Source organism: Panthera pardus, unplaced genomic scaffold (assembly GCF_024362965.1).
Source record: "Panthera pardus isolate Hobbes unplaced genomic scaffold, ASM2436296v1 HiC_scaffold_1, whole genome shotgun sequence".
Taxonomy (NCBI): Eukaryota; Metazoa; Chordata; class Mammalia; order Carnivora; family Felidae; genus Panthera; species Panthera pardus.
Genome location: NW_026526654.1, coordinates 89,026,744 through 89,052,707, shown reverse-complemented (window position 1 = coordinate 89,052,707; position 25,964 = coordinate 89,026,744). Strand labels below are relative to the sequence as shown.

Below are 25,964 nucleotides of genomic sequence, written 5' to 3'. Positions count from 1 at the left end.
AGGGAGAGAGGCTCAGTCCCAAGACCCTGGGATCATCACCTGAGCTAGAATCAAGAGGCCGACGCTTAATGAACTGAGCCACCCTGGCACCCCTTAAATCTATAGTTAAAGAACAGGGGCGCCAGGGTGGCTTAGTCAATTGAGCATCCACTCTTAATTTCAGCTCAGGTCATAATCCCAGGGTCCTGAGATCAAGTTCCTCGTCGGATTCTGTGCTGAGCGTGAAGCCTGCTTGAGATTCTCTCTTGCTCCCCCCTCCCCTGCTCGTGTTCTCTAAAAAAAAAAAAAGAAAACGAAAAAAAGAACAGCTCCTTGCATAAGGAATATTAATCTATTGGCCTTTTTTTTTGTATAGAAATTTTCCTAAGCCTTTAGTCATGTATGTGTGAAATATTTTAGACACTATCATTTGACATATACACTATATCATTACACAGAAAATACTTAGTCTTTTTCTAGAAATTTCTATTTAAAGATATTTCAATTAAAAACATACCCAGGAGCGCCTGGCTGGCATGCGACTCTTGCTCTTGGGATCGTGAGTTTGAGCCCCACACTGGGTGCAGAGATAACTTAAATTAAAAAAATAATTTTTTAAAATATATACCCAGTACATGCTAGTTACATGGGTGTAATTCACTGGGTGAAATTCACCCAGCTGTACACTTAAGAATCATGTACTTCTCTTATGTAAATTTTGTTTTATTACGAAAAGCCTAAAAGAAAACACTCCCTTATAAACATTCGGGCAAATATTTCCAGTTAGTCTCAGGTCGAGTAAAATGGGGAAAAATGTGTGCGCATGCATATACGATGGATAAAATGGTGCATATAAAAGTGTGTAAGACCTCGGGAAAACCTGGAGTTTACTGCCATTCTGATTAATATTAGGACTAAAAATGACACTTAAACTCAAAATACAAGAGAACATAACCGAACCTACATTAAAAGGCAATATAGTAGGAGACAAAGGAAAAAGGACAGCTGCAACACTAGAAGTCCCTGTGCCTATTACACCGGATCTGATCATCTGAGCTATGGGAGACCGAACTCTAGAGCTACTGTTGGTCCCTTCCACACATGCTACTTGGGTTCCCGTCAGGACTTTCTGACCGGAATTCTCTAAAAGCAAAATGCATCCTGTATACAGACCAAAAACGGTCCAAAGTGGACTGTGAGGGTGAAGGCAGAACTGTTTCACTTTACAAAGTAACACTACACACTAAAGTGATTGAATTATTTCAGGAGCATTAAATACGGCAAATGGAGTCCTTTCTGCCAGCAATTAACATAACTTAAATGTTGATGGGAACTTCACTGGTGTCACGATCCTTAATTTTACTATATTTGTATTTTACTGTCTTGGATACAGCACCGGCTCCATTATTTCTTGCACTGTAATTATCACTAATGGATTCTGCCATAATGAGATCCCACCTGTATTTTGGATTATTTGCTTCACTTGTTTCTTTTTACCACAGCTGAAACACAACTGCAAAGAACACCCTGCTCTGATTACCTCCTTTGTTTGCAAGCGATTTACAGAAGATTTTAGGCTTTGCTGTTGGGTTTCAGAAGTCTCTGCGATCTTACTGGTATTTCCCCAGGACTGCTGCTTCCTACTTTCAAAACCATCAAGTTCTGTTTGTCAGGGGATAGCACTTGGCAGCGTGTTTAACTTCATATTTTCACAATGAGAAAGGTCATGCCTCTGCTGTCAGCTTCCACTGCTAAAACACTCGGCACCACATTATTCATGATCCTGTGCTTTATAAAAGCAACTTTCAACTCAACAATGCTTGCTTTACACAAGTTAATCCCAGTATATCCCAAAGTGTCAAGGAAGTGCCCTGCAAAATAGCACGATTAGTTTCACAAACATATCATCTGAAAAATGTAAATTCTCTAGCTCAGTTCTATGGTAATCACCTGCAACCAGAAGGCTGAGATTGCTTTTGGAAATAAGAGGGCATTGTTAGCCTTTTCCTGTGACTGTGAGGCCAGGAGTAGGTAATTAGGTTATTTCTAAGAAACTAAAAGTGCTCAAGCCATCTTGATAGGCTTTGAGCATGAAATCCTACTAATTTTCCAAGGCAGCAAAAATGCCTAGCTTATTTCCATTTTCATGCAACTGTGACTCTTAAGACGACAGATGGTAACAAAGCATTAGCCTTCAGACGTCCCTTTAGAAGGCAATTACATTTTTACCAGTTCCATTTTACTAAAGACATTTTTACCTGGCCGGACACTAGTTCCATTTTACATGGTCCTGCCCCTCAACCTGGGTTTTACGTAGCTATACCAATCACGACAGGATCATAAATGCATAGCTGTCGGTTGTGTGCTTATATGTTATCGGTACCACCTCCTTCCTTATTAAGGTGTCTCTTATTCTTAAGCAACCGAACAGTCAGACCACACGTGTTGCCACCAGTCTGATGACCTCTCAAGCCTGCTCACTTCCCTAACATAGCCACATCTCCTCTACCAGTACACACACCAGGAGAAAACAGAGTCTAAGAAGAGCCAATTCATGTTAATCAACCTTCCCCTTCACTAAGTAAAAAAATGCACAGACCAAAAACAAGGGAAGCCAGTGTCTTCCCCATGACCGTTCAGAATAAGCCCAAATAAACCCCAAAGAAAGGGCAAGTGTGAAAGCCCTTCACCACTTTACACGGACAGAACCGAGAATGCACGTGGTACCATTGCGGTCGAGTTCACAAGTGTCTGGATCCTGCCTGCAAAGCAAAAGCAGCCAAGAGACCCTTCTGGAGAGAAGGTGGAAAACAATACAATGGCACCCCGGAAGGGCCTTGGATTCTGACCCGGAGACACTTTTCTTAGTAGCTAAGTCGGGGCCTTGGAGGGGCAACCGCAGGACCTTCGGCTGCCTCCACTGTGCTCCGACGGCGGGCTTACTGTGACTGCCCCCACGGGAGCCTCGGGTGCACCCACCTGGTCGCATCCCGCGTTCACCAATTCCTGCAGCATCTGCCGGTTTACTTCTGCAGCTGCGGAAGTGCCCGATTCATTAGCAAAAGGCAACAGGGAGTATCTGATTTCTCTCAGGGCTTTCTGGTAAGGTCCGAACTTCGGGGTGGCTCTCGTCTGCTGCTGCCGGGCAGCATCCTTGCCCCCCAGGACTTTGGCGGCCAGGGGAGCGTCACTGTTTGGTCCCACCGGCAGGCCCTGAGCGGAAGACTTGGACGGCTGCTTTAAGCCCTCTCGGATCTCCTGCAGTCGCTGGCGGCTGTTTCCAGAATAAGTCGTGGCAGGAAAAGTCTTTGGCCTCATTGTTAGTCCAGTTTCCTTTTACCATAAATACAATCTTCTTAAAGTGTTTTGTTATAAAAAAAAAAAAAAGAAGAAGAAGAAAAAAGAAAAAAAAACTGTCAACAGTATCAGTTAGTTGTAAACATACTTTCAAAACAATTTCCTTTTGAAAATTTTCTTTCCTTCAATATTTGTAGTTCCTATGGAGAACCTAAAATTTTCCAGAGACTTCATTCCGAAGATCATCACTATCTGAAAAAGAAAATGGAAAGAACATACTCATTGATGGTCTTCACATACTGTTGACAATACTTTTCAGAAACGGGCAATGATCTTGAAAATATTCCACTTGAAAGGATTAAGAAAGAGCACATCACCTCTCAGAAATGATAAAAATAGTGTTCAGCTCTAGTCCACGCCCATGACCTCTAGGGCTGTCCCAAGATGTTTCCTGTAACATGTAATCTGTAATAAAGTAAATCTCCACAAGCTCATATTACTTACAAATATTCACCTCAGAGTAAGAACAGTAAGTAGTATTAACGGATCGTTCACTCGAAATACTTCATTATAACAGAATTTCACTTTGAAACCTGCAGCTTGAGTATTTAGGGTTAAACCTGCCACGTGAGGTCTGGGATTTCTGGCTTGTTCCTAATAACCACTCAGTTCGTAGCACACACCTTTGTCTCTCATCTCTGTGGCTTTACTAACCCTTCCCCCGACCTGAACCTGTGGTCCTTCCATGTCTTTGCAAAGCTTGCCGTGTAAAGCCCTCCCGGACTTCCTGAAGGACGCCACAAACTTGTCACATTAAAAGTGTCCTATATCGCAAGTGAAAGAAGTTCTAACACAATGTGTTATGAGACTTTGAAGGTAACAACTCCCTGGGTTTTTTTTATAAAACGGTCACCTTCTTATCAGCATTCTGACCTAAATGCCAAAATAAAAATACGTTTCTTGGAGACACTGATCCTTACGCGGACGGGGGCTGGTAAAATCACGAGGGTGATTCCGTTCTCAGAGCGCACTGCGACCGTACAAGCGGCTGTACCAGTAAAGGTGATCCGTGTGGATCACCTGAGCACAGAAGCGGCCCCCACGCGCAGAGCCAGAGACCCCAAAGCCATTTCCGGTAGTGAACGAGACCTCCCCCAGGCCTAATTGACTCCGTTGTTGTTGCATTCAGAAAACAAGATGCTGCCCTTGGCGGCCTGCTCCCCCGGAAGCAGGATCTAGCCCAAGCCACTTGCCGGCTGGGTGACCTTGAGCGAGTCCTCTGACTCCCCGCGCGAGGCACAGCACGAAGCCTGGCAAGAGGGCGGTGGGGGGCGCCGAGAAAGAGCGCGCATGCGTCTGGCCCCGGAGCCCTGGCGGCACAGCCGGTCTTGGGGGAACCGCGCCGGCTGCCACTCGTGTAAGTACGGCTTATGTCGTCAGCTCTCGCCACCCGAGCGCGGGTGCCCACGGTGGCAAAAGCGAAGGCCCGCGCGGCCGCTGGGCTCACACCCCAAGTTCCGGCGGGTCCGCTCCCTTTCCTTCCTGTTTTGCCCTCACTCGTTCCACTCCTTTTAGCCCATAGGACTCGGGGAGCAAACTGTAAAGGATAAGCATTTTGCATTTTAATCAGCAAAGAAAAACTGACTCGAAAAAGAGCACCCTTTAAAGGGAAAGGAGCGGCGGGATGTGAACTTTTTGTTTCAGCGAGGAATTTTAGAACTGCAAAATGGAAGTCTGCTTCCCAGACACTTGCACGTCGAAGAAAAACTGATGGCCAGTACTTATCCGGTATCTACTAGGTGCTGGGCTCTGAGAGTTCTATGTGAATTTACTTACGTAGATCTACCTCATAACCACACATGGCCGTAAACCTGAAGAAACGACATCAAAATTACTATTCTTTTCTTACAGGTGGGAAGGTGGAAGGTCTGAAAAGTTCTATCACTTTCTCAATGAAACTGAGGGAAGAGTCTATTTACGAAGTAAGAACCAGACTCAACACATTTTCCAACATGGAATTCATGTTCTGATACACAACGTTTCACACAGCAGTCCCTGACACGACTGTTGTAAGACTCTGCAGACAGGGAACAATTAGATCCAAGAGCTGCTGAGATTTCCCCGGGGCCTGGACCACAGTGTTGGCAGGGAGCCAGAAACCCAGAGCTCTGCTTAATTGGTGTAAAATGGGGCATACTGTAACCACACTCATTTTCAGTGACTTCGTGGTCTAAGCATCTGTTTTGAAATACCTAACTTTCTAAAACCAGGGGTTCCCGTTCCAGCAAAAATAGAGAGGTTCTCAGGGAGCTGCCAAGCACGTATGGAGGGTCCCGAGTGATTCGATATGTCTGAGGACAGGCAGGAGACTTAGCTCTTTTCCTGTGGGAATTTACACAGATCACTTTGTTTCCCATCTCTAGGGTCTTCTTACCCTTTCTTTGAAAACTAAAATACAGAAGACGTAAATCATACTATCTTCTCACAACACATAATCAGGGAGGGTTTCTTCGCAGTCAAAATGTACTCAAGCTTCCTCTGCCACCGACTCATCTCTGTGCCATCCGCCCACTTGCCCACCTGGCAAACATTCATCCAAAGCCTACGAACTCTCAGGCACTGCTGGGACAAACAAGAACAAAACTCCACCTCGGCAAGGTGAGGGTGAGGGAGCCAAATAAACAGCTTCAAAGGACAAGAGATGCCCAAAGGAGAAAAAAAAGAAACCATCTAAGAAATGGGTGAAGAAAGGAGAAAGCCAGAAAAAGCTCTGAAGCAGAGACAACTGGACCTGAGTGTAGGGAGGAATGGAACTCCAGCCAGAGGGAACAGCATTTGCAAAGGAGCAGAGGGACAGGAAGTGTGCAGGCCCCGCCCTCACATTCACGTCTGGGTGGAGGCTTTTCCTGGAGGGTGATGGAGGCTTGAGACCCTGGAGGTGCACAGGGCTCCATCTGAAGGACCTCCGTGGACGCGTTGTCTGCACTCCTTGCAGATGGTGGCGAGCCGTTGTCTGTGGTTGAGCTCGGGAGGGACATGGCCAGAAGTGCCCTTTTAAAGAACTGAGTCTGGAATCTAACTGGAAGGGACAACCACACACACCAGGTAGACGAAGAAAGCCTGGGTGAGAGGCAGCAACCCCAGGGAGGGAGGAGAAGAGGGCTCGGAGCTAGCTACACCTTGGCCAGGTGTCAGGGCTTGAAGACATCAACAGAGCCACCAGCAGGTGGGACATTTACGTAGCTCGTGACTGTCCACGAAAGAGAGCAGTTAGGTGAGTGAATGGAGAGCTCGTATCCCTCCCACCTGGCATGTCTTAGGGAGCAGCGGTCTGTAATAAGCCTCATTTTACCTTCAGGCGATATCAGCAGAGTGAGGAGAAGGTACAAGGTGTTTTGCACTCAGCTAAGAAGGGCGAGGGCCGCAAGAGATGGTCCAGACTGAGGAAAAAGGAGCCGTGAGAAAGCCAAACCAAGGCGCCCTCTCTGCCCAGCCACACCGGCAGAGGGAAGGGGAGCCAGACGCAGGTGAGGGAGGCCCTGGCTGGTCCTGAGGCTTAAGAGCCACCTCTGGAATTTACTTTCAAAATGGGAAGCTGGGGCTCCCAGGTGGCTCAGTCAGTGAAGCATCCGGCTCTTGGCTTCAGGTCATGACCTCGTGGTTTGTGGGACGGAGCCCCACGTCAGGCTCTGTGCTGATACCGTAGAGCCTGCTTGAGATTCTCTCTCTCTGCCCCTCCCCCACTCTCTCCCAAAATGATAAAACTAAGAAAAAAAACGGAAAGCTGCTGAAAGCTGGGGAAGAAGTAAGGCTTTGTTTGGGGCGGGGGTAAAGTTTGACATCACTTCTTAAGCTAAACAACTCGTAAGATCGACGAACGTTCACAGAGAACACACCCTGATGCGTAGCATCCAGATCAAGGAGTGTTGTCACGACAACTCCAGAAGCCCCCAGCCTCCCACAGACCCACGCTTCAAGGGGAACCGCGGTCACGACTTCCAGCACCAAGGATCAGCCTGGCCAGTGTTTGAACTTCATGTCCGCGGCATTCCACGCTCCGTACTCTTTGTCCAGCTTATCTGGGCCAACACCGTTTGGCTATTCACATACCCGGTATGCAGCAAGAGGGCCCCTTTTTCACTGCCGTGTCGTGTTCCATTGTGTGAACATCCTGGCCATCCACTCTGCCACCACAGGACGTGTGGGTCGGTCCCGGTCTGGAGCTGCGGCAAACTGTGCGGCTGCCTTAAGGCTGCTGAGCCCCCACGGCCCCGGCCCCAGATCTGAGGCGCTGAGTCCGCGGCCCGCTCTACGACACTGCTCCCACCGCCCTATCAAGTACTTTGCGCAGCTGCGGGCAGAGCCTTGGTGGTTCATGCGGTACTTTTGCGGGGCCATAAAAAGATGCCCCTTTGTCAAGTAAGTTCTTTGCGCCTGTATTGTCGTACAACGCGAGCAGCTCCTGCCCTGGGGAGCTTTCCAGAGCTCTGTGGACAGTGGCCCGGCTCGCTCTTAAACATACTGAGGACACAAGTCACGATCTATCACACACCCCGAGTGAGGGGGGCAGGTAAAGTCTGAACCACAAGGAGGGTGGTTCTTCAAGGCAGGTGACAGAGGAGAGATGTGATCGTATGTACTGTCCAGAGTATGTGCGTATCGTGTGCATCACGTGACTTTATCCGGGCAGGTAACTCCCTGCTGCCGCTCAGGTAATCTGCGAGTGCCCCAGAGTCTGCACACAGGCTGCACACGCCCTCACGGAAGTGAGCACTTACACGACGTGAGGCGTGCCCTTTTACGTGCAAGGCCCTTGAACCGTGCACAACGTGAACACTCACACAAGGCGGTCCTATTACTAGGTTTTAGGGAAGCAGAAAATAATGACAAGCCTCTGACTTGAAGGCGCTCAGAGTCTAAGATGGGAGACAGAGGGGAGCATTGGTTACTTACCTAATGTGACAGTAAAAGTCTTCCCAAAGAATTGTGGGGATCTGAAACAGAATAGCAGCCGGAGAACGGAGAGAAGTGGGTGGGTTCAACAGCAGCTAAGAACTAGAACCTGCAGGGTTGGTGACGTTCACTAGAGGACTGCTTTGGAAGAGGCGGCCAGGTTTTTGGTCTGGAAACCAGAGCTGATGGCAGGACCGTCCTCTGAGCCACGACAACCGTCGGCACAGGGAGCACCGTCAAGAAAGCAGCCTTGGTGGGGACGGAGGAGGGCAGTTATGGGGAAGTGAGGACACGTCTGGGGGAGGCTGATTCAGAAGACTGCCGTTCGGTGCAAAGGAAACAGCAGCTGGAGGTGAGAAGCCGGACTCCCGCCCCCAGCTCTGGCACTTGGCTCCGTGAGCTGGGCCAACACTTCCCCTCTTGGAGCTTCGGTTTCCGGCTGGGCAACAAGCCTCCCTCTGTCTCCTTGACAGGGCTGCTCGGGAGATCACAGGTAAAGCCGCCCGTGACATCACTCTCCTCTGTAACGCACAACACCCTGGCCAATTATTAGAGTTACTAGTAAGTTCAGGACTCAGAATCAGTAAAAACGGCTTTAATCAAGTCAAGAGACCACACCAGGGCAAACTGCAGACGGGCTCAGTGGAAAAGGCACCAAACTGAATGTAGAAACACGGGTATTTTATGCTCACTCCGTGTGCCTCCTCTTTAAATATTCGATAACCGTGCTTCAAAAGTTAAAGTATCTTCCTTTTTAAAGAAAAAAAAAGAAAAAAAAAAGAAAAGCACAGAGAGAGAAAAACTTAAGTCATTTGACTTCATGTTTAAAACACGTGCCTTCAGCCGGGCCCAGGATGTTCAGTTCTGAGCAGTACCTGAGTTTCGAGAAGCCGACTGCTTCCCGACCAGCCAGAATCCAGTTCAATCTGTAGGACTCTGGGCAACTTAAAAGCAACAAATTCTTCCTTACGTCTGGAACCTGGCAAGACCGTTGTCTCTGCTAGGAACAAATACCATTCCCAGCCCGATTCACTTATGCCTCCCAGAATTCTCAGCTTAAAACTCCCCTCCGCAGAAGGACCTTCCTGCCCACCCGATCTCAGAGACCCTGCTGTCCACTCCCAGCCTTCCCACAGTGCCATCACAGCGTATAGTGTGGGACTCCCCTGGAGTCACCTCCCCGGGAGGCTCCGGGGGACAGGAGCACCTGCGGTGGGGTACAGGCAGTGCAGGAACACGGCTGGCACAAGGCGGTGCACACGGGAGGCCCCTAGGAAACAGCAGAGCTCTGCCCCGGGACTTAAGACGCGGCCCCAACGAAACATCCCCGAGAGAAGCTCACACATAACTATGATCAAAGTCGCACAACTACAGTCCGTCAGTCAGCCAAGAACAGGAACGCAGCTGTGACACAGGCCACTACATGGCTGGACCGTGAGAACATCATGCTAAGTGAAATAAGCCAGACACAGGAGGACACATACTGCATCATTCTGCTTACAATGAGGCATCTAGAACAGGCAACCTGAGAGACACAAAGCGGAAATGGAGATGACCAGGGCCCAGGGCAATGGGGAACTACCGTCTAGTGCGGAGAGTGTTTGTATGGATGATGAAAAAGCCTGGAGGGCAGACGGAGGTGACGATTCCAAGAACAACGTGAATGTACCTCATGCAGCTGAATTATACACTGTGAGTGGCTAAAATGACACGTACTATGTACAATTCACTTTCATAAAAAATGGGGAAAAATCATCTAACTATTCACGTTTAGCTAACTAGCGTTTGGAGAATGGTTCCCTTTCTAAACACAGCTACACATGCAGAGACTGGACCTCAGGATGGGGCGCTGACAGGAGGGCAAAGTCCCCTCCCGGAGTGAAGTCTAATCTGCCGATGGCACACACGCCCATGCAAGGACACCACCCCCCCCACCCCCACAGCCACCGCCAGGATGCTGACCGTCACCCCCACCGTCACCCTCACTGCCAGGATGCTGGCCACCCCCCCCCCGTCTCCCCCACCGTCCCCCCCACCCTGCCACCAGGACGCTGAAACACATGACAGGGAACAGCTTCTGCAGAGCCATGCTCCTAAGACACTTGGCAGCTATTTAGGCACTCGAGCTTCCCACAAACATTCCAGTTATAAAGCCAACCAGCACAGGTGAGACCAGCATTTCTGTGTTGCCGTCCATATTTATTCCTGAGCTGAAAATACCAAGTGGATGAACCCTTAAACAGAATGTGATCAGAGGTCTTGGTTTCTTTTCTTCTTATTTGCCCCTCAACAGCTTATTATGAAAAATTTCAAACTACAGAGAAGTGGAAAGAATGATTCGGTGACCCCCCATAAACCCACCACCCAGGAGAGCCCCTCCGCGTGGCAGGGAAGGAGGTCAGCACCCACTCTTCTCATGTTCTTTCCATCTTCCACCGTCGTCTCACAGCAAGCGCTGGCCCTGCGACCACCACAGGCACTGTCCTGTCTCCGTAGGCCAATATGTAAAATAGCACCTCTGGGTAAACTGTGTTCCTGCCTGAACAATCTGGAAAGCAGGAAACTTTCCTTCAGTCTCATAAAGAACGAAAGTATTTTCGCAGCCTGAGACCTTGTATTTTAGGTTTTAGTTTGAAGACAATTGATTTCATGGCCAAATTATGAACTTAGGAAAGAATTTTTCGTGGGAATACTCACTAAACTAAGATTGCAGCTGGAAATTAGTTCCTCTGACACACCGCCATATCATTTTAATAACTTCTTTCATCAAGAATTTCCTAAACACGACGACCCTAGGGCCTCGTGGATATGGGTTTTAAGAAATGAGGGTACCAGGCAAGGTAGATCTGGTTTTAGAAATTTGTTTGGTATCATCAATCGATTTGAACATGCTTTAAAAGAAACTATAAGACTCCAGAATTTTAAAACTACAGCACAACCCACAAAACAAAAACTCCTCATTTTCAAACCTGGAGCTGAGACAACTACTTCAGTACAGGTGGCTCATAGACAACTGTTACGAGCGATTATCTGAAGCATCTATTAATTTGGTGCCATCAAATCCAATCCCGATCCTGGAAAGTGCTAAAGGTGTTCACGAACTTTTAGTCTGATTTCTCTTAGTGCTTCGTAGACCCACGGTTGCTTAACGCCTGTCAAGCACCAACCACAGAATCCACCAGACCCACACTAATGATAAACATTGGCATTTTTTTTTAAATGGTATTTCTTGGGACTAAAATTCCACTTATAATTGAAATCATATCCTTCTCATAATTAACTAGCAAAGCTGAAACTACATCAGACGGCCGGGCCAGGCCTCCAACCAGATGCTGAACGTCAGAATCACAAACCACCACGCTGATGGGCCTCTCCATTGTGTCCAGGCCAGGAAACCACACAACGGGGGCCATACCCCTCATAACGAGGGTCTTGGAGGAAATCAATGATTACATTCCTCTGGGGATCCAAGAAAACTCCCCCCCAAAACAGTGCCATCACAAGGCTGTAGTGGGCTGAGAAGTGCCATAGGTGTGCCAAAAACTTTGCTGGATATTATGAGGTCTCACCCAGATGGAACAAGGTCTCACCTCTAAATAAGCTTACTATCTAGAAGAAAAACAAACCATCACATTCTCTATAGTTCTGCACCCGATATCTGTAGGATATGTACGTATGCATTATGAGCAACGGCATAAAAAAAAATGGAACCACAGAAGTCTGTACTCAAGATTACTCAAGCGACCAGGTTGTAGATAAATTTATTATCCGTTATTTGCAGCATTCCTAACAGCAAGCAAGCAGCTGTACAGGATGGGTCTCCTTATCTTCAACTCCATACCCGAGCAAGGGTTCTCAATCTTTGGGAAGGCCCTACTTCCTCCCCCTCCAAATTTCAGACATACGCCAGCTAGGGAGTCGGGACACCCATCCCATTTGAGAGCCCCTGCTATGGACAGAGGTAACACTGTGACTGTGCAAAGAATCCGAGTACATGTGCCTGTTTGGGAAAAATCTGTTACAGAAAGGATCATTTCAGCAAAACTGGAAAGGCTAAAGGGCTATGATTTGATGAAGGAAGTGTGAAGCTATTCTTAGAGCCTGGAACTTCCTGTGAAAAGGCTCAAACATACAAGAGAAAGATGAACAGGCAGACAGTGTCGGGGAGGGCGCAGGTACCGTCTGGGTACATTTAATGAAAACACAGGAGTGAGACTCCTGAGGGAGGATGAGGTTAATTAGTAATGGAACCCGTTGGTCCTTAGCATTGCTGATCAGGAAAACTGCCTGGAGGCAGGGAGGCCAATACTCCAACAAAGGCCCACTCCAGTCAAAAGCCAACTTACATCCGTCAGATCTTTGCCATCCTTGCTAACTTAGAGGCTACAGAATCTACACTATGCCAAAATAGAACAATAACTAGCTGTCCATAAACTTACACCACTGCTACAAAATACGAGATGTTTCACTTGTCCTCCAGAGAAATTCCTCTGAATGTCAAACGTTAGCACATGAGCGAGAAGTACTTAATTAGCTTAAAAAACTGCTTGTCACCATTAGGTGGCCATGGTCTAGATGGTAAGCAACATCAGGTTTTGTTTTCATGTGGTGACCGGCCAACATTCAGCAATGTCACATTTCTGTCCTAATTTTAGTATCGCCAACATTATCTTTATTTCCACTATTAACCCGTTTGAATAATACTTCCAAATGAAACGATAAATCGAATAACAGTCGCTTTAAAAAAAACAATCCTGAGAGAATAGCTAACACTTAATGAAACTGGTGGTCCAAGCAGGGCTACGGTCAAATACCAAGAGCCGTTCAAAGGCGCCGTGTGTAATAATGGCCTGCTTCCTAGAGCATCATCCACCCGACATCCAATAGGAGCGGTGACCCCTGGACTTGTGCCACAGAGGCCCAGATCTGTCCAGAGGAATTACTGAGCAATAGGCTTTTTTAAAAGGGAAGGAGATTCAGAGACTTTTTTCAGCTGGAAGTCAGTCACTTTAGGGATTATCAAGCCCGACCCCTTTACTCTGCCTATCGGGATATCTTGCTCCTTTTTAAACAGATTTACAGTCTAGACAAATTAAATGCGCTGAGTTATCTTCTGTATTTCTTCAAGCCATTTTTTAGAGGTCAGGAAGGAATACTGTTGAGAAGTTTTACATCATCACCATGAAATAAAATATAAAAACGGCTTTTCGAAACTGTGTTGGTCTGGTTTTTCCAATACAAAGCAGAACACCCCGCCCCCAAGCTTTCCAAATCCTACCCAGTGTTTGTGGCGAATTTATCAGCTTCAACACCTCCCCCCCCCCCCCCCAGAATAGTGGGATCTAGGAGCCTAGGGCTGGCTATTTACAACACAGCATTTAAAATAACAAGTCATATTATTGTAGAAACACTCCCCTCCCACCAAAGGAAAGTCCCTCCCATCAACCCTGTGATTTGCTAAGGAAAGAAACATGTACAGTTTCAATTTACACTCAGGTCAAAACTATTTCCAACTAGATGCAGAGGCTAGTAGAATCTTTTCCAATTCTAAAATTTCATGATTCTAGTAATTGACCTTAATAATTTTGCATGATGTCTTCTGCAGATACTATCTTAAACGGCTTGACATTTGGAGATTTACTAAATGTTCGGCAATTTTAATTTCAAAGGAATGCTGGTGTATTCATTAAACAGTGTTCTATATACCTGGATAATGAGTCCAAATTTTAGGAGACGCTGAATAACGTAGTGTCTTGTTAATTATAATTTAAAACAGACTTTCTTAAACAGTCTCTGCATTCTTATTTTGTAAGATTGTTGTTACTACCTTACTACAACAGCCGCTAAACAAAAAATTAAAAGATACAAAGCCTCTTAGTCTCTTGATTTAGCCCTCAAAATCGGTGGTCCATCGTGGAGGGATTTACCCCGAGATTCAACTAAATATATGGACCAAGATGTACTTATACAAATTTCCTAACAATAAGCCATTGTTAAAGGAAGGCCCCTCATCTACTAAACTTTAAGTTTAAACCGAACACTTGTACAAAGACAACACACGTTTTGTGACTTTCATGTCAAATTTCAGTACATTTAAGTTTCTTAGTAAAATGTGGGTAAACATTCCTGTAAAAATGTAACGTATTTGCCGAATACTTTGGGAAATGCGTTCTTTGGCCCCTGAATTTTTACCTGCAAACTCATAGTCTCTGCTTAACAGCACTATTAAACGATTTTTTTAAAGTCTAGATTACAACTATATTGAGAGCACGCTCACTTATACCCTACATAGTGCGAAAATGTAAAAGTTCTTGTTTAACATTTTGTCATCACAAAGCTACAAATAAAGGGTACTTTCACCGTTACGCTTGCAAGAAGAAAAAAAAAAAACACTTCTAATTCGAAGGGCTCAGATCAGGTGGCCAGCAGCCCTCGAATACCGGGGCCCCCCCGCGCCGTCAGGTGAGTTGCACCTCCTTCGGGGACCGGCCTTCCCCTCCTCCCCCTGGGGCACTGGGGACTCGGAATCAACAAACTACAGGTTTGCTCCAGGCTGACACTCCCGCCCAACCCCGCGCGCCAGACTTCACCCCGAGGGAGATGCTCTTCCAGAGGTTCCGAAGGCAGGCTTGCGCAGAAGCGACTGGCAAAACTCGCCTTAACTCAGAATCCGCACCTCCGGGGTCCGGCAGGGGAGCCAACTGCACGTGAGGTTGCATCAGAAAAGACGAGCTCCAGAAAGTCGGCTAAACTAGGGCGCAGGAAAGGCGTGTTATGCAACGGCCGCCGCTCTCGCGGCCGAGAAGGCGCCCCTGAAGCTCGGGCTGCGACCCGCGAGGACCCGGAGGCACACTCGGAGAGGTCGGGGCGCGCGCCGGCCGGGCGTCGCCGGGGGCCGTGCGGGCGGCGCGGCCCGCTGGGAGGAGGGGGGGGGGGGGGGACGGGCGCACGGCCCGCGAGGCCACGACGCCGAGGCCTGTGCAGGGTCGACGGCGCGGCCCCCGTAGACGGCGGCGCGGTGGACGCGGGATCCCGGCGCTGTCGGGCCCCGCGGCCGCGCCCGGCCCGGCCTGGGGGTAAAAGCCCAGCACCCCCGGGGCCGCCCCTGCCCCGCCGGGAGCCCGGCCGCCGCCGCCGCCGCCGCCGCCGCCGCCGCCGCCGCCGCCGCCGCCGCCGCCGCCGCCCGGCGCACAACAAAGCGGCGCAGCCCCGCCGGCCGGGCGCTCGCTCGCAACTTGCCCGGCCCCGCGGACGCCGGACGGCCCGCGACGACGCGCCGCCAGCGGAGGCGGCTCCGGGCCCGGGCCGGGCGGGGGCCGGGGCGGGGGAGTGGGGGGGGGGCAGGGCGCAGGGCTTCGCTCGGGACAAACTTCCTCGGCCGCCCCGCTCCCCGCCCCTCGGCCCGGCCGCCCCGCCGAGTCGGGCGCCCCTCCCGGAGCCGCGGCCCGCGGCGGCCCGAGGGTGGGCGCGGGGAGCCCCAGGGCCCCGCCGGCCCGCGGAAACTTCCAGCCGCCCCGCCGCGGCCCCTGGCCGCACGCCCCCCGCCCCTGCCCCTTCACCTCCTGGGGCGCGGTCTACACCCTCCGGGGCGTCCTCGCCCGCGGCTCCGGGGCCTCGCGCGCCGGGGGACCGGGCGCCGGTGGCTGGAGCTGCTGTTGGCCCCGCGGGGACGGGGGAGCCCCGGGCGGCGGCGACGCGGGCGGCGGCTGCTCCATCTTCCCGGGGCGCTCACGCCGAGGTTCCAGCGCGCAGACCCAAGTGGGACATTCGCTACATTGTTGGCATTCCACGGGCGTCACGTGACCCCGCCTCCCGCGTCACTCTCGGCCGCATACCAGCCCGGGCGGGGCGCCTGCGGCCCTGGCTGCTCGGCGGCCGGCCCGCCCCGCTCCGCCCCGCCGCCGCTTCCTGCCTCCCGGTCGCGGCCGCCCCAGCCCGCCGCCACCTGCCCGCGGCCTCCCCGCCGGCGCTCGCGGACCTTTCTGCCCCTCTGTCACCCGCCCCCGGCTCCAGTACTGCCCCTTCGACTGCGCTGGTATAAAAGTTGGTAACTCCGTCCTCAAAGCCGCCGTTAGGCATCTCAGACCAGCCTTGGTGGAGAAAGTAAGTGAACAGGCCTGAAGGAGCCACCGAGTTACCGAGCAGACGCCAGCTGCTGAGAGTAAGGGCAGAAGAGGACAGACAGCCGTTTGTCCGTGGCATCGAGTACTAAAGAAGGACGTCCGGATGTGTATCCGAATGTAATCAGTTTGAATTCAGTGCAGCCCCCCTGCTGTGGCGATTTTGTCTGCGGGAAGTGTCTCGCGATGCGCGTGTTTCAAGACTATGTGGACGGTCTCGTAGACCAGCCAGTGACTTGTGCAATTCAGCCCCTCGACTGCCTTTCCATTTGTGAGCTCTGGATGTGGTACAGGGCTTAGGCGGGGATTGTGCGGAGATGAGAGCTCGTCCTGCCTGCCACCCACAGACTGCGGCAGGTGATGGTAGGGACTAGGATCCTTGTAAAAGCAAATCCAGTTTCCTTTTTCATTAACGAACTCTTGTGAAGTTTTTAAATTTTAATTTGAAAAGAAACGGTAACGAAGGTCATCGTGTCCGGACGTTTTTCACGACCTTACCAGTCCCCCGTCTGTCCTCCTGTCCTCTTGCCCCTCGCCTCTCTCACTGCCACCTAGGCTTCCAGCCCTGCCTCTGCCTTAGCTCTTCCAGGGGATCTTCCCACATAGCCCTCCTGTTTTCCCTCCGCTTTGAGCTCTGGTAATGAAACCATTCTTGTGCAACTTAGAATTCAATTTTATTTTTCAGTCTTGTCCCGCACTCTATCCAGGCATCTTGCGCGGTTAAGTCCCCCGCGGATACTCCGTAATTACATCCCTCTTGCCCTCACCTGTGTACCTCTTCACTCCCACAGCGACCTTACTTTTTCCTCCCTGGCCCCCAGCGGGCTGGGCTGGTTGACATTCTTCTTTGCGTGTGTTTTAAGGTCCCGCCCTTGCTGTCTTCAAAGATGTCAACATAATTAAATTTTAAAAAAAATTGTTTTTTTGGTCAAAGAAATATTGTAAATAAAAGGAATTTAGTGGACCTTAAAATTATGTGTAAAAACCCTTACAAAATTTTGTAATTAGTTACAGCATTGTTTGCAATAGTGAAAAATCCAGAAGAACGTAAAATATCCAGCAATAGGGAATAGTGGGAAAATAAAAGGTAGATATTCACATGACAATAGAGCTAAGTGAATGAACTAGCTGTATACTTTTCAAAGGATGAATGAGAATTCAATTGGACAGTGGAAAAAAGTAAGTTGCAGAACTATATATATATATACTATGATACCGTATTCATAAATAAATACCACAGAACCTATACTAATCCCGTACTTTTATGAGTATAGACATGGAGACTGCAGGAAGATGCACCCAATTCAGGACAGCTGTTGCCTACGTGGAAGGAGGGAAACCAGACTGAGGAGGGAAGAATGAGGACTTCAACTTTACCTCCAGTGTGTTACTTCTTGTATTTAAAAAAGCGATGCCGAACTGTCAAAACCTTAAAATTTGTGGATTCCGGGCAAGTAGGTTCAATCATGCGTGCTGTGTTATCCTTTGTGCCTTTCTTTGAAAAAAATCTTTTGAAAATGTTCAAATATATATGGGAAACAAAGTGGAAACAAGTAAGTTTCTAAATGGAAGCTTGCTTAGGGAAACTGACACACCTATGCAGGAGGATATTGTGATTAATGGTCATGTTTATTGTTTTTCTGGGTATGTGTTTATTGATGTGGAGTCATTCATTCCTTTGGGTTTTTTGTTTTTTTATTTTTTGAGTACTGCTATGAGTCATGGGCTAAAAGCAGGCACTGGGGATACCATGGAGAGCAAAACCACATGATTTATCCCCTGCTGGAGCTGACAGCCTTGTAGTGACATAATAGAGTACACTATCCAATTTTGTAAAATAATATAAGTATATATATTTATTTTCAAAAGCTATATACAAAAATATCTGTTATATAACATGTAATACAAAAAAACTTAAACATACGTACATACGTATTTTTTTTTCTTTTTAAGTCCAGAAAAATATGCAGCAATGTTAAAAGTTGTAATTTCTGGATTTAGTGATTCTGGGTGATTTTTGTTTCATTTATTTTATTATTTTTTATGTACTTGATTTTTCTTTATTTAAAAAAATTTTTTAATTAACAAAAATGTTTTTAAGTTTTTATTTTAGAGAGAGAGTGCGCGCATGCTCACGCTTGCTCATGAGTGAAGGAGGGACAGAGAGAGAGGGAGACACAGAATCTGCAGCAGGCTCCAGGCTCTGAGCTGTCAGCACAGAGCCCGCCGCGGGGCTCGAACCTGTGAACCATGAGATCATGACCTGAGCCGAAGTTGGACACCTAACCAACTGAGCCACCCCAGTTCCCCATTTTTTAAAAATTTTTTGTAAGTTTTTAAATTCCAGTGTAGTTAACACACAGTGTTACATTAGTTTCAGGTATACAATATAGTGTTTCCACAATTCTATACATCACTCAGTGCTCAACATGATAAGTGTACTCTTTAATCTCGGTCACCTATTTCACCCTTTTAGGTGGTTTCTGTCTGATAGTTCTTAATACTTCTAAATAGAATAGTTAACAAAAATTGTGTTTAATTAAATAATCAACTAAGTAAGTACATCCACACAATGCATCGAGCTGAGAAGAGGAGAAGGAGAGAACACAAGTCCAGCTGAGCACGAGGCCTACCGCAGTGGCAATGTTTCAATGTGTAGATAATTAACATCCCATGTATATAGATGTATGTGTGCGTCCTTACTCTATACCAGCTGTTGCCCTAAATTTGTGTATTATCTCATTTAATCCTCTAGACAACTATGTTATGAACCCCATTTTCTGGAAGAGGATCCTAAAACACGGAGTCCCAGTGACTCACCCAAGATCTAAGAGCTGGGATTCAAACCTTGGTAGATCTGGCTCCAAAGCTTAAAAACACGGGTCTCAGGAAGTCTTGATTATAGTGTACTTATGAAGAAGGAAGCTGAAATCAAATAACTCCCTTATGCTTCATCTGAGGGAGGAGGGGCGGGCGTTCTAGAGGGAGGAACAAGAACTCAAAGGCATGTCTCCAGCAGCAGCCAGAGCAGAGAGAAGCAGCCGCTACGAGCACAAGGGGCAATCCACTCCCAGGCACGGCCCCGACGGTTGTGAGGCCAGGATGTTTTAGAGGTTCTCACTGAGGCACCCGAGGAGGATGCCATCAGACTACCTACCTGCCCGCCACCCCTTCCCCAGGCTTTGAATGCAAGAAACCTGAATGATTATGGCTCAGCCTCTTTATGCCTTAGTGCCTGGAAAGCAGCATCCGGTCCTAAAAGGCCTACAAAACTGGAAGATGAGGCACACTGATGTAATTTGTTTTATACCCAGGTATTTTGTTTCCTTGAGTAGTTTATAAATTCCACAGGAACAGGAACCATATTCTTCCCCTGAGACTACATGCAAAGAACGTCTTAACTATTGATTTGAATGTATTCAATGCCCTTTACGGAATTTTTTTTTTTAATTTTTTAATGTTTATTTAATTTTGAAGGAGAGAGAGAGAGAGAGAGACAGTGTGAGTGGAGGAGGAGCAGAGAGAGAGGGAGACCCAGAATCCGAAGCAGGCTCCAGACTCCGAGCTGTCAGCACAGAGCTTGGCGCGGGGCTCGAACCCACAAACTGTGAGATCATGACTTGACCCGAAGTCGGACGCTTAACCGACTGAGCCACCCAGGTGCTCTTGAATGCACTTTAATATCTCAAATATCAAAGTGTAAGTACCACCTTTTTCTCCGAACCAAGGACTTTGGGTCAGCCAAGGACATCTCTGGTTGGTTGTTGGTTGGATTGTTCCATTCTACAAACTTGTAGCAACTTCCAAAGAAAGGATTAACCATTTCAGCTCTGTTAGTTGGGGACTCTGTTTCAATGATGAACTCTTTTTTTTTTTTTACCCTTTTTTGTAATTATGATAAAATATCCATAATATAAAAGTCATCATTTTAACCAATTTTAAGTGTATTGTTCAGTGACATTATCTCCACGTCGTACAACTATCACCACCACCCATCTCCGGAACGTCATCGTCCCAAACTGAAGCTCTTACCCATTAAACAAGTCCCATTCCTCCTCTCCTTGTTTGGGTTGTTCTGAGGGATTTTTTTTTTTTTTTTTTTTTTTTTTTTTTTTGCAGTTAATTGTTTTGCTTCTGTTAGGTGAGCAGCTTGTATTTTAACTCTGCTGTCGAGACCCCAGTCTCTAGTAACATACCATACCTTACTCATTTTTTTGCTTTTAGGTTTCTGCTTTAGCAGATTGCTTTGCTAATCTGCTATTAGGTAAGGAAGATTACTTAGCTTATCAAACCTGTACGTACAGAAACAGCTGATAGAACTTATTCCTAGAAGTCTTCCTCTGCAGGGAGGAATGAGGGCTTTGTGATGGCTGTTTCAACTGTTAAAAGGCCATTTGCTTCTTCAGTTTCTGGACATTTCCCAAAGAGTTTATATTGTAGAAAGTCAGACTTCGATACAAGTAGATTATTACTGTTTTTAAGAGAGTAATAGATTGCTAGGCAGTAGATGAATGACCAGTAATGTTTCATATCTTATTTTGTAAAAGCCTTTATTTAATACAAACCTACTTGATGGGTTCTACCACCAGGGTTCTTTTAAATTTTATTTTCTTTTAAATTTTTTATTTTTTTTAATTAAAAAAGAGAGATAGTATGGGGGGAGGGGCAGAGGGAGGGAGAGAGAAAGAGAGAGAGAGAGAGAGAGAGAGAGAGAGAGAGAGAGAGAATCTCAAGCAGCCTCCATGCTCAGTGCAGAGCCCGATGTGGGAGTCAAACCCACGGCCCTGGGATCGTGACCTGAGCCGAAATCAACAGACACACTCAACCAACTGAGCCACCCGAGTGCTCTGGTTTCTTCCAAATTAAAAAAATAATAATAATTTTGGTAAAATACATCTAACTTACCATCTTCACCACTTTTTTAGTGTACAAACTTTTATGTTTCACAATAATGAAAACAGTTCTGATACCAGAGGGGAAAATCCCCAGTATTAAGTTTTCATTTTGCATTCTTATGTGTGTTTTCTAATATTAAAATCATCTTCTCTGATTCTGGCTTATTTCTAATTGCTTTCACCATTTTCCAAAACAGGACCTCCTGGAAAACTTGATGAAACTCTCTAGGGCATCTTTAGGGGAAGGCCCAGGGTCCCAGCAAGGCTCCCAGGGTGGCCCCCTGGCCAGGATCCACAGACCTGCCTTTCCAGCCCTCCAACACCACCGAGCACAGCTTCATTCTCCGCATAGCAGCCGCTCTGCTGCTCAGATGAGTAATGAAGTATGCGATTGCATAAGTCAGGATTGCTCAAGACTTTAAGAAGATTTGTTCCCAGAAGACCTCAAAGAAACACTGTCAAGATAAAAATCACATTCTGCATTTAGAGAATTCTTATGTTGACACTTCACATTATTAAGAGACGAGTTGCTAAAACAAATTTTCTTTTCTTACCACATCCCCCGTTAGCTTACTTTTCATGCCGAGTGAGCTATGACAGCAACACCAGCTATGTATTTACTTATTTCTCATTACGTGTAGAGTTGGCTGCGATTTCTATTTTCTCTGCAGACACGAGCAGTACGTTGTTGTGTCTGTAACTGAAATGCAAATCCCACTGACAAGGTCTATATGCTCCGATATGTTCTAAAACCTTCCATTCAAATTTTTAATTTAATCTTTTGCAGTGAACCTTGGCAAATTTTGCTTTAGGAAGAACTAAAAGTGTGAGGCTCAAAACTGATCTCCACAAAATCAATTTCGGTAACGAAATTAACATTCTCAAAGGGAAACATCTGAGCCAATCTACACTGACAATAACTATTTAAGTGGGTAATTGTAAAAGAAACATTTTCATGGTCTATTTTTAACTTTAAAATTAACTACTAAATGTCATCTTGGTTGTTATTGAACAGTTGCTTTTAAGACCATGTATTTTGTTTCATTAATCAGATCTGAAAAAACAAAACAAAACAACAATTGAGTGTGTTATCTTCAGATGCTTGATAAATGGGTTTTGATCGTGAAAACCACGATGAGATGATGATAAGGCGATTTCACATGCAGAAGTGGAAGGAGGCCAGTGACGGAGAGGCGGCCAAATTTCAAAGAGCAAAGGGAAATCTGTAAAAGTCTGGAAGCACTCACGCAGATTGTATTCGATAGCTGGTAACCCCAGGACAAAAAGAGTTTCTTGGCTTGGGGTCGAAACTTGAAAAATGTCCCAGAGCTAATACCCTTCAGGAAGAGGCGACAGAAAGAATTAAAGTTTGAGGTAAAGATACTCGGAAGGGGAGAAGGGCGGCAGCAAAGTCATGGGAAAGTCTGGTATTCCAGGCATGCGGAGAATGGACAGAATGAAGAGAGTAGGGAGAATGTTAGAGAAATAGGGCCATGAAGTAAACAGAGAAGTGGAGAAGACCAGATGGCATCGCTCTGTCAAATTAATATCTGAGTGGGAGAGAGGAGCTGAAAGAATATTGGTGCGATATCACGGGAGGTGAGAGAAAGTTAAACTGAGCTCAGGTAGAGGGAGGGGAAGAGTGGATAACGCTCTCGTGGGAATTATCACGGTGCCCAGGGTTCACACAATGAAAGAACAGAGCAAGGTTTATGTCTACACCGAAAGGTAACCTTAAAGAAAAAATGAGATCTTGAGTTTGCCTACCATTTCTCTCTGGTGTTTTGCCTAAAGAGGAATTTTGGGTGTGTTCATGGCTAACAGAGGTTACAGTTTGCATTTGAAAGTCCCACATCGTTTCCACACTTCCAAGCGATGCTGGACATTTCCACGTATGTGTCTTGACAACCTTTCAAAGTCAAAATGGTCTCAAATGGAACACATACATTCATTCACATATTTATTGAGCATTTACAATATGCTAGGCTTGTCACCCTCTCCAACAAGTACCTAATTTGTTCAACGTTGGGTTCAACACCGGGTGCCCAGATGTGCTAGGCACCTGGGACAAAATACTGAAAATGGGCATTATCACGGAGCTTGCAAGTCTAGCCGGAGAGGTAGATAACAATCAGGCCCACGCTATAAACAAACGGAAATTGTGGATTCTGGTTTGTACTATAAAAACACAAATGTATCCGTGAGATTTTATAAAAGAGGGGATGTGACCTGGTCTAAGAAATCAAGAAGCAATGGGGCGCCTGGGTGGCTCAGTCGGTTAAGCGGCCGACTTCGGCTCAGGTGATGATCTCGCGGTCCGTGAGTTTGAGCCCCGTGTCGGGCTCTGTGCTGACAGCTCAGAGCATGGAGCCTGTTTCAGATTCTGTGTCTCCCTCTCTCTGCCCCTCCCCTGCTCATGCTCTGTCTCTCTCTGTCTCAAAAATAAATAAAACGTTAAAAAAAATCAAGAAGCACTTTAGCTGAGATGTAAAAGATGCAAAGAAATTAACAAGATGGAAAGCATTCTAAGAGAGACAACGGCCCATGCAAAGGCCCTGTGGGGGAAAGATCGGCACATACCACTTCGAACATTAAAGACGCCATCGTTATCGGAATGCAGAAGTAGGGGGTGGGGGTAAAGACAGAGAGGTGGGCAGAGGTCAGGCTACATCGGGCCTTGCAGGTCGTTTTAAGGAATTTAGTCTTTATACTCAGAACAATGGGAAGTCATGAAAGGGTCATAATGACCTGATGGAATGACATGATCTGACTAGTTTCCAAAAGATCATTCTGGCTGCCAAGTGAAAGGATGAGTGGGAGCTGAGAGAAAGGAGGCAAAACTAGTTGAGGTGAGAAGTGATACAGCTTGGGCTAAGACAGTAGCAATGGACATGGAAAAGAGTAGATGAAATGGAGAAAGGACGACAGGATGAGCTGAGAAGGGAGTGGCTCCTAGGTTTCTAACTTCCAAAACTGGGGGGCCATCGTGTCCATCCAATGGACTGAGATCAGGGCTTTGGTGTTGGAGGAACACCACCTTTGAGGTGGAGTGAAGTGAATGGAGGTGTTATGAAGGCAGTTGTAGACACCTATTTGTAACTCAGGAGAAAACCGATCAGGAGGTCCAAACTGGTGAGTTTCTTGCGCGTACTGCGGGTGGCCCCTAAAGCTCAAGGTGTACAAGAATTTGCCCCCGGGGACCGTGTAGAGGGAGAGGGGAAGGAGACTTGACCGTTGAGGAAATGCAACATTTCACGGTGATGTAGAGCAGGGTCAGCCTGTACGGGAAATCGACAAGCTGCCAGAGGGCCGGAAGTAAACGTGGTTTCACAGAAACAAAGGGAAGAGTGTTTCAGGGAAGGAGGGATCAACAAAGATATAAGCTACTCAGAAGGGAGGTAAAATGAGAAGTGAAAAATGCCCATTGGACTTAAAGACCCAGCAGTCATTGGAAGCTTAGCAGAGAGCTCTGCTGGGAGGCTGATAAGGGAAGATGTTAGATGGGAGCACTTCCCGCGAGTGAGGCAGCAAAGAACAAAGAAGATTCTGGGACATGCAGTTGGAAAAGTGAGGAAGTGAAAGCAGTTGGAGGACAAGGAACGTTGGGGCGGGGGCGGGGCTGGTTTTCAACGGGGAAGTCTGCTGCTGTAACAGGTTAGCACACAATTAGTGACTTGAGGAAGCACAGGGTTATTACCTTCCCACCTGGCGGGGCAGAAGAGGACGCCCGCAGCACAGGGGCAGGATGGGCTAGGAGACCCCAGCGTGTCCATTCCCTCTCCTTTGTAGGCCAGCACCTGGGCCTACATGGGCTCCCCTACTTTCAGTTTCTTCTGTCTCCCACCCATTCTTCGCAGCCCGAAGCCACATTAGTTTTCCTAACATACAGCCTACTCCGAAACCTCTAGGGGCTCCCCGCTGCCTACCGAACAAGGCCTAGACTCTCTGATAGTCGACGCCCTCCGCGATGAAGTGGAAAAAGGTGCTTCCAGGCTTCTCTTGCACTCTTGGACTCTGTGTGTGCGTGTAGGTGTGCCCTAGACCTCCTGCTTGGAATCTGGCTCCACATCGTGTCTTGCCAAGTCTCGCCAAGCTTGGCTGTCTTCTCCCCAGTTTCTCTCCTGGTTGAAATCCGACCCCCATATGAGAGGTAGCGGAATGCCTGCCCCCCCCCGAAGATGGCCACACCGTAATGCCTGGAGCCCGAGAATGTGTCACCCCACATGGTGGAAGGGACAGCGCAGATGTGATTAAAGTTACAGATATTGAGGGGCGCCTGGGTGGCGCAGTCGGTTAAGCGTCTGACTTCAGCCAGGTCACGATCTCGCGGTCTGTGAGTTCGAGCCCCGCGTCGGGCTCTGGGCTGATGGCTCGGAGCCTGGAGCCTGTTTCCGATTCTGTGTCTCCCTCTCTCTCTGCCCCTCCCCCGTTCATGCTCTGTCTCTCTCTGTCCCAAAAATAAATAAAGAACGTTGAAAAAAAAAAAAAATTTAAAAAAAAATAAAAAAAAAAAACACCATTTAAAAAAAAAACACACAAAAAAAAAGTTACAGATATTGAGATGAGGAGATTATTTTGTATTATTCAGGTGGGGCCCAGGGTAATTAAAAGGGTCCTAAGAAGTGGAAGAAGGCATATGGGAAGGATTTGACCTGCAGCTGGCTTTGGAGACAGAGGAAGGCCCACAATCCAAGGAATGCAGTGGCCTCTAGAAGCTTTG

At 47.5% G+C, this 25,964-nt stretch overlaps 1 protein-coding gene and 1 long non-coding RNA gene across 2 annotated transcripts in view; one reads left to right on the top strand and one right to left on the bottom strand.

Annotated features, from left to right (window-relative positions):
• The window catches only part of LATS2 (large tumor suppressor kinase 2), a 76,219-nt gene extending 60,240 nt beyond the window's left edge, over positions 1–15,979 (bottom strand). The window contains exons 1-2 of the mRNA XM_019448002.2: positions 15,789–15,979; positions 2,959–3,528 (exon numbers count right to left, since the gene is read on the bottom strand). Of these exons, the coding sequence (XP_019303547.2) occupies positions 2,959–3,297 (339 nt within the window). The 5' untranslated portion in view covers positions 3,298–3,528; positions 15,789–15,979. The remainder of the gene's footprint in view (positions 1–2,958; positions 3,529–15,788) is intronic.
• Positions 15,980–16,480: 501 nt separating this feature from the next.
• LOC109266181 (uncharacterized) lies at positions 16,481–20,404 on the top strand. The gene is made up of 2 exons (XR_002079621.2): positions 16,481–16,712; positions 17,624–20,404. It is a non-coding gene; the product is annotated as an uncharacterized LOC109266181 (long non-coding RNA).
• Positions 20,405–25,964: the final 5,560 nt, after the last annotated feature.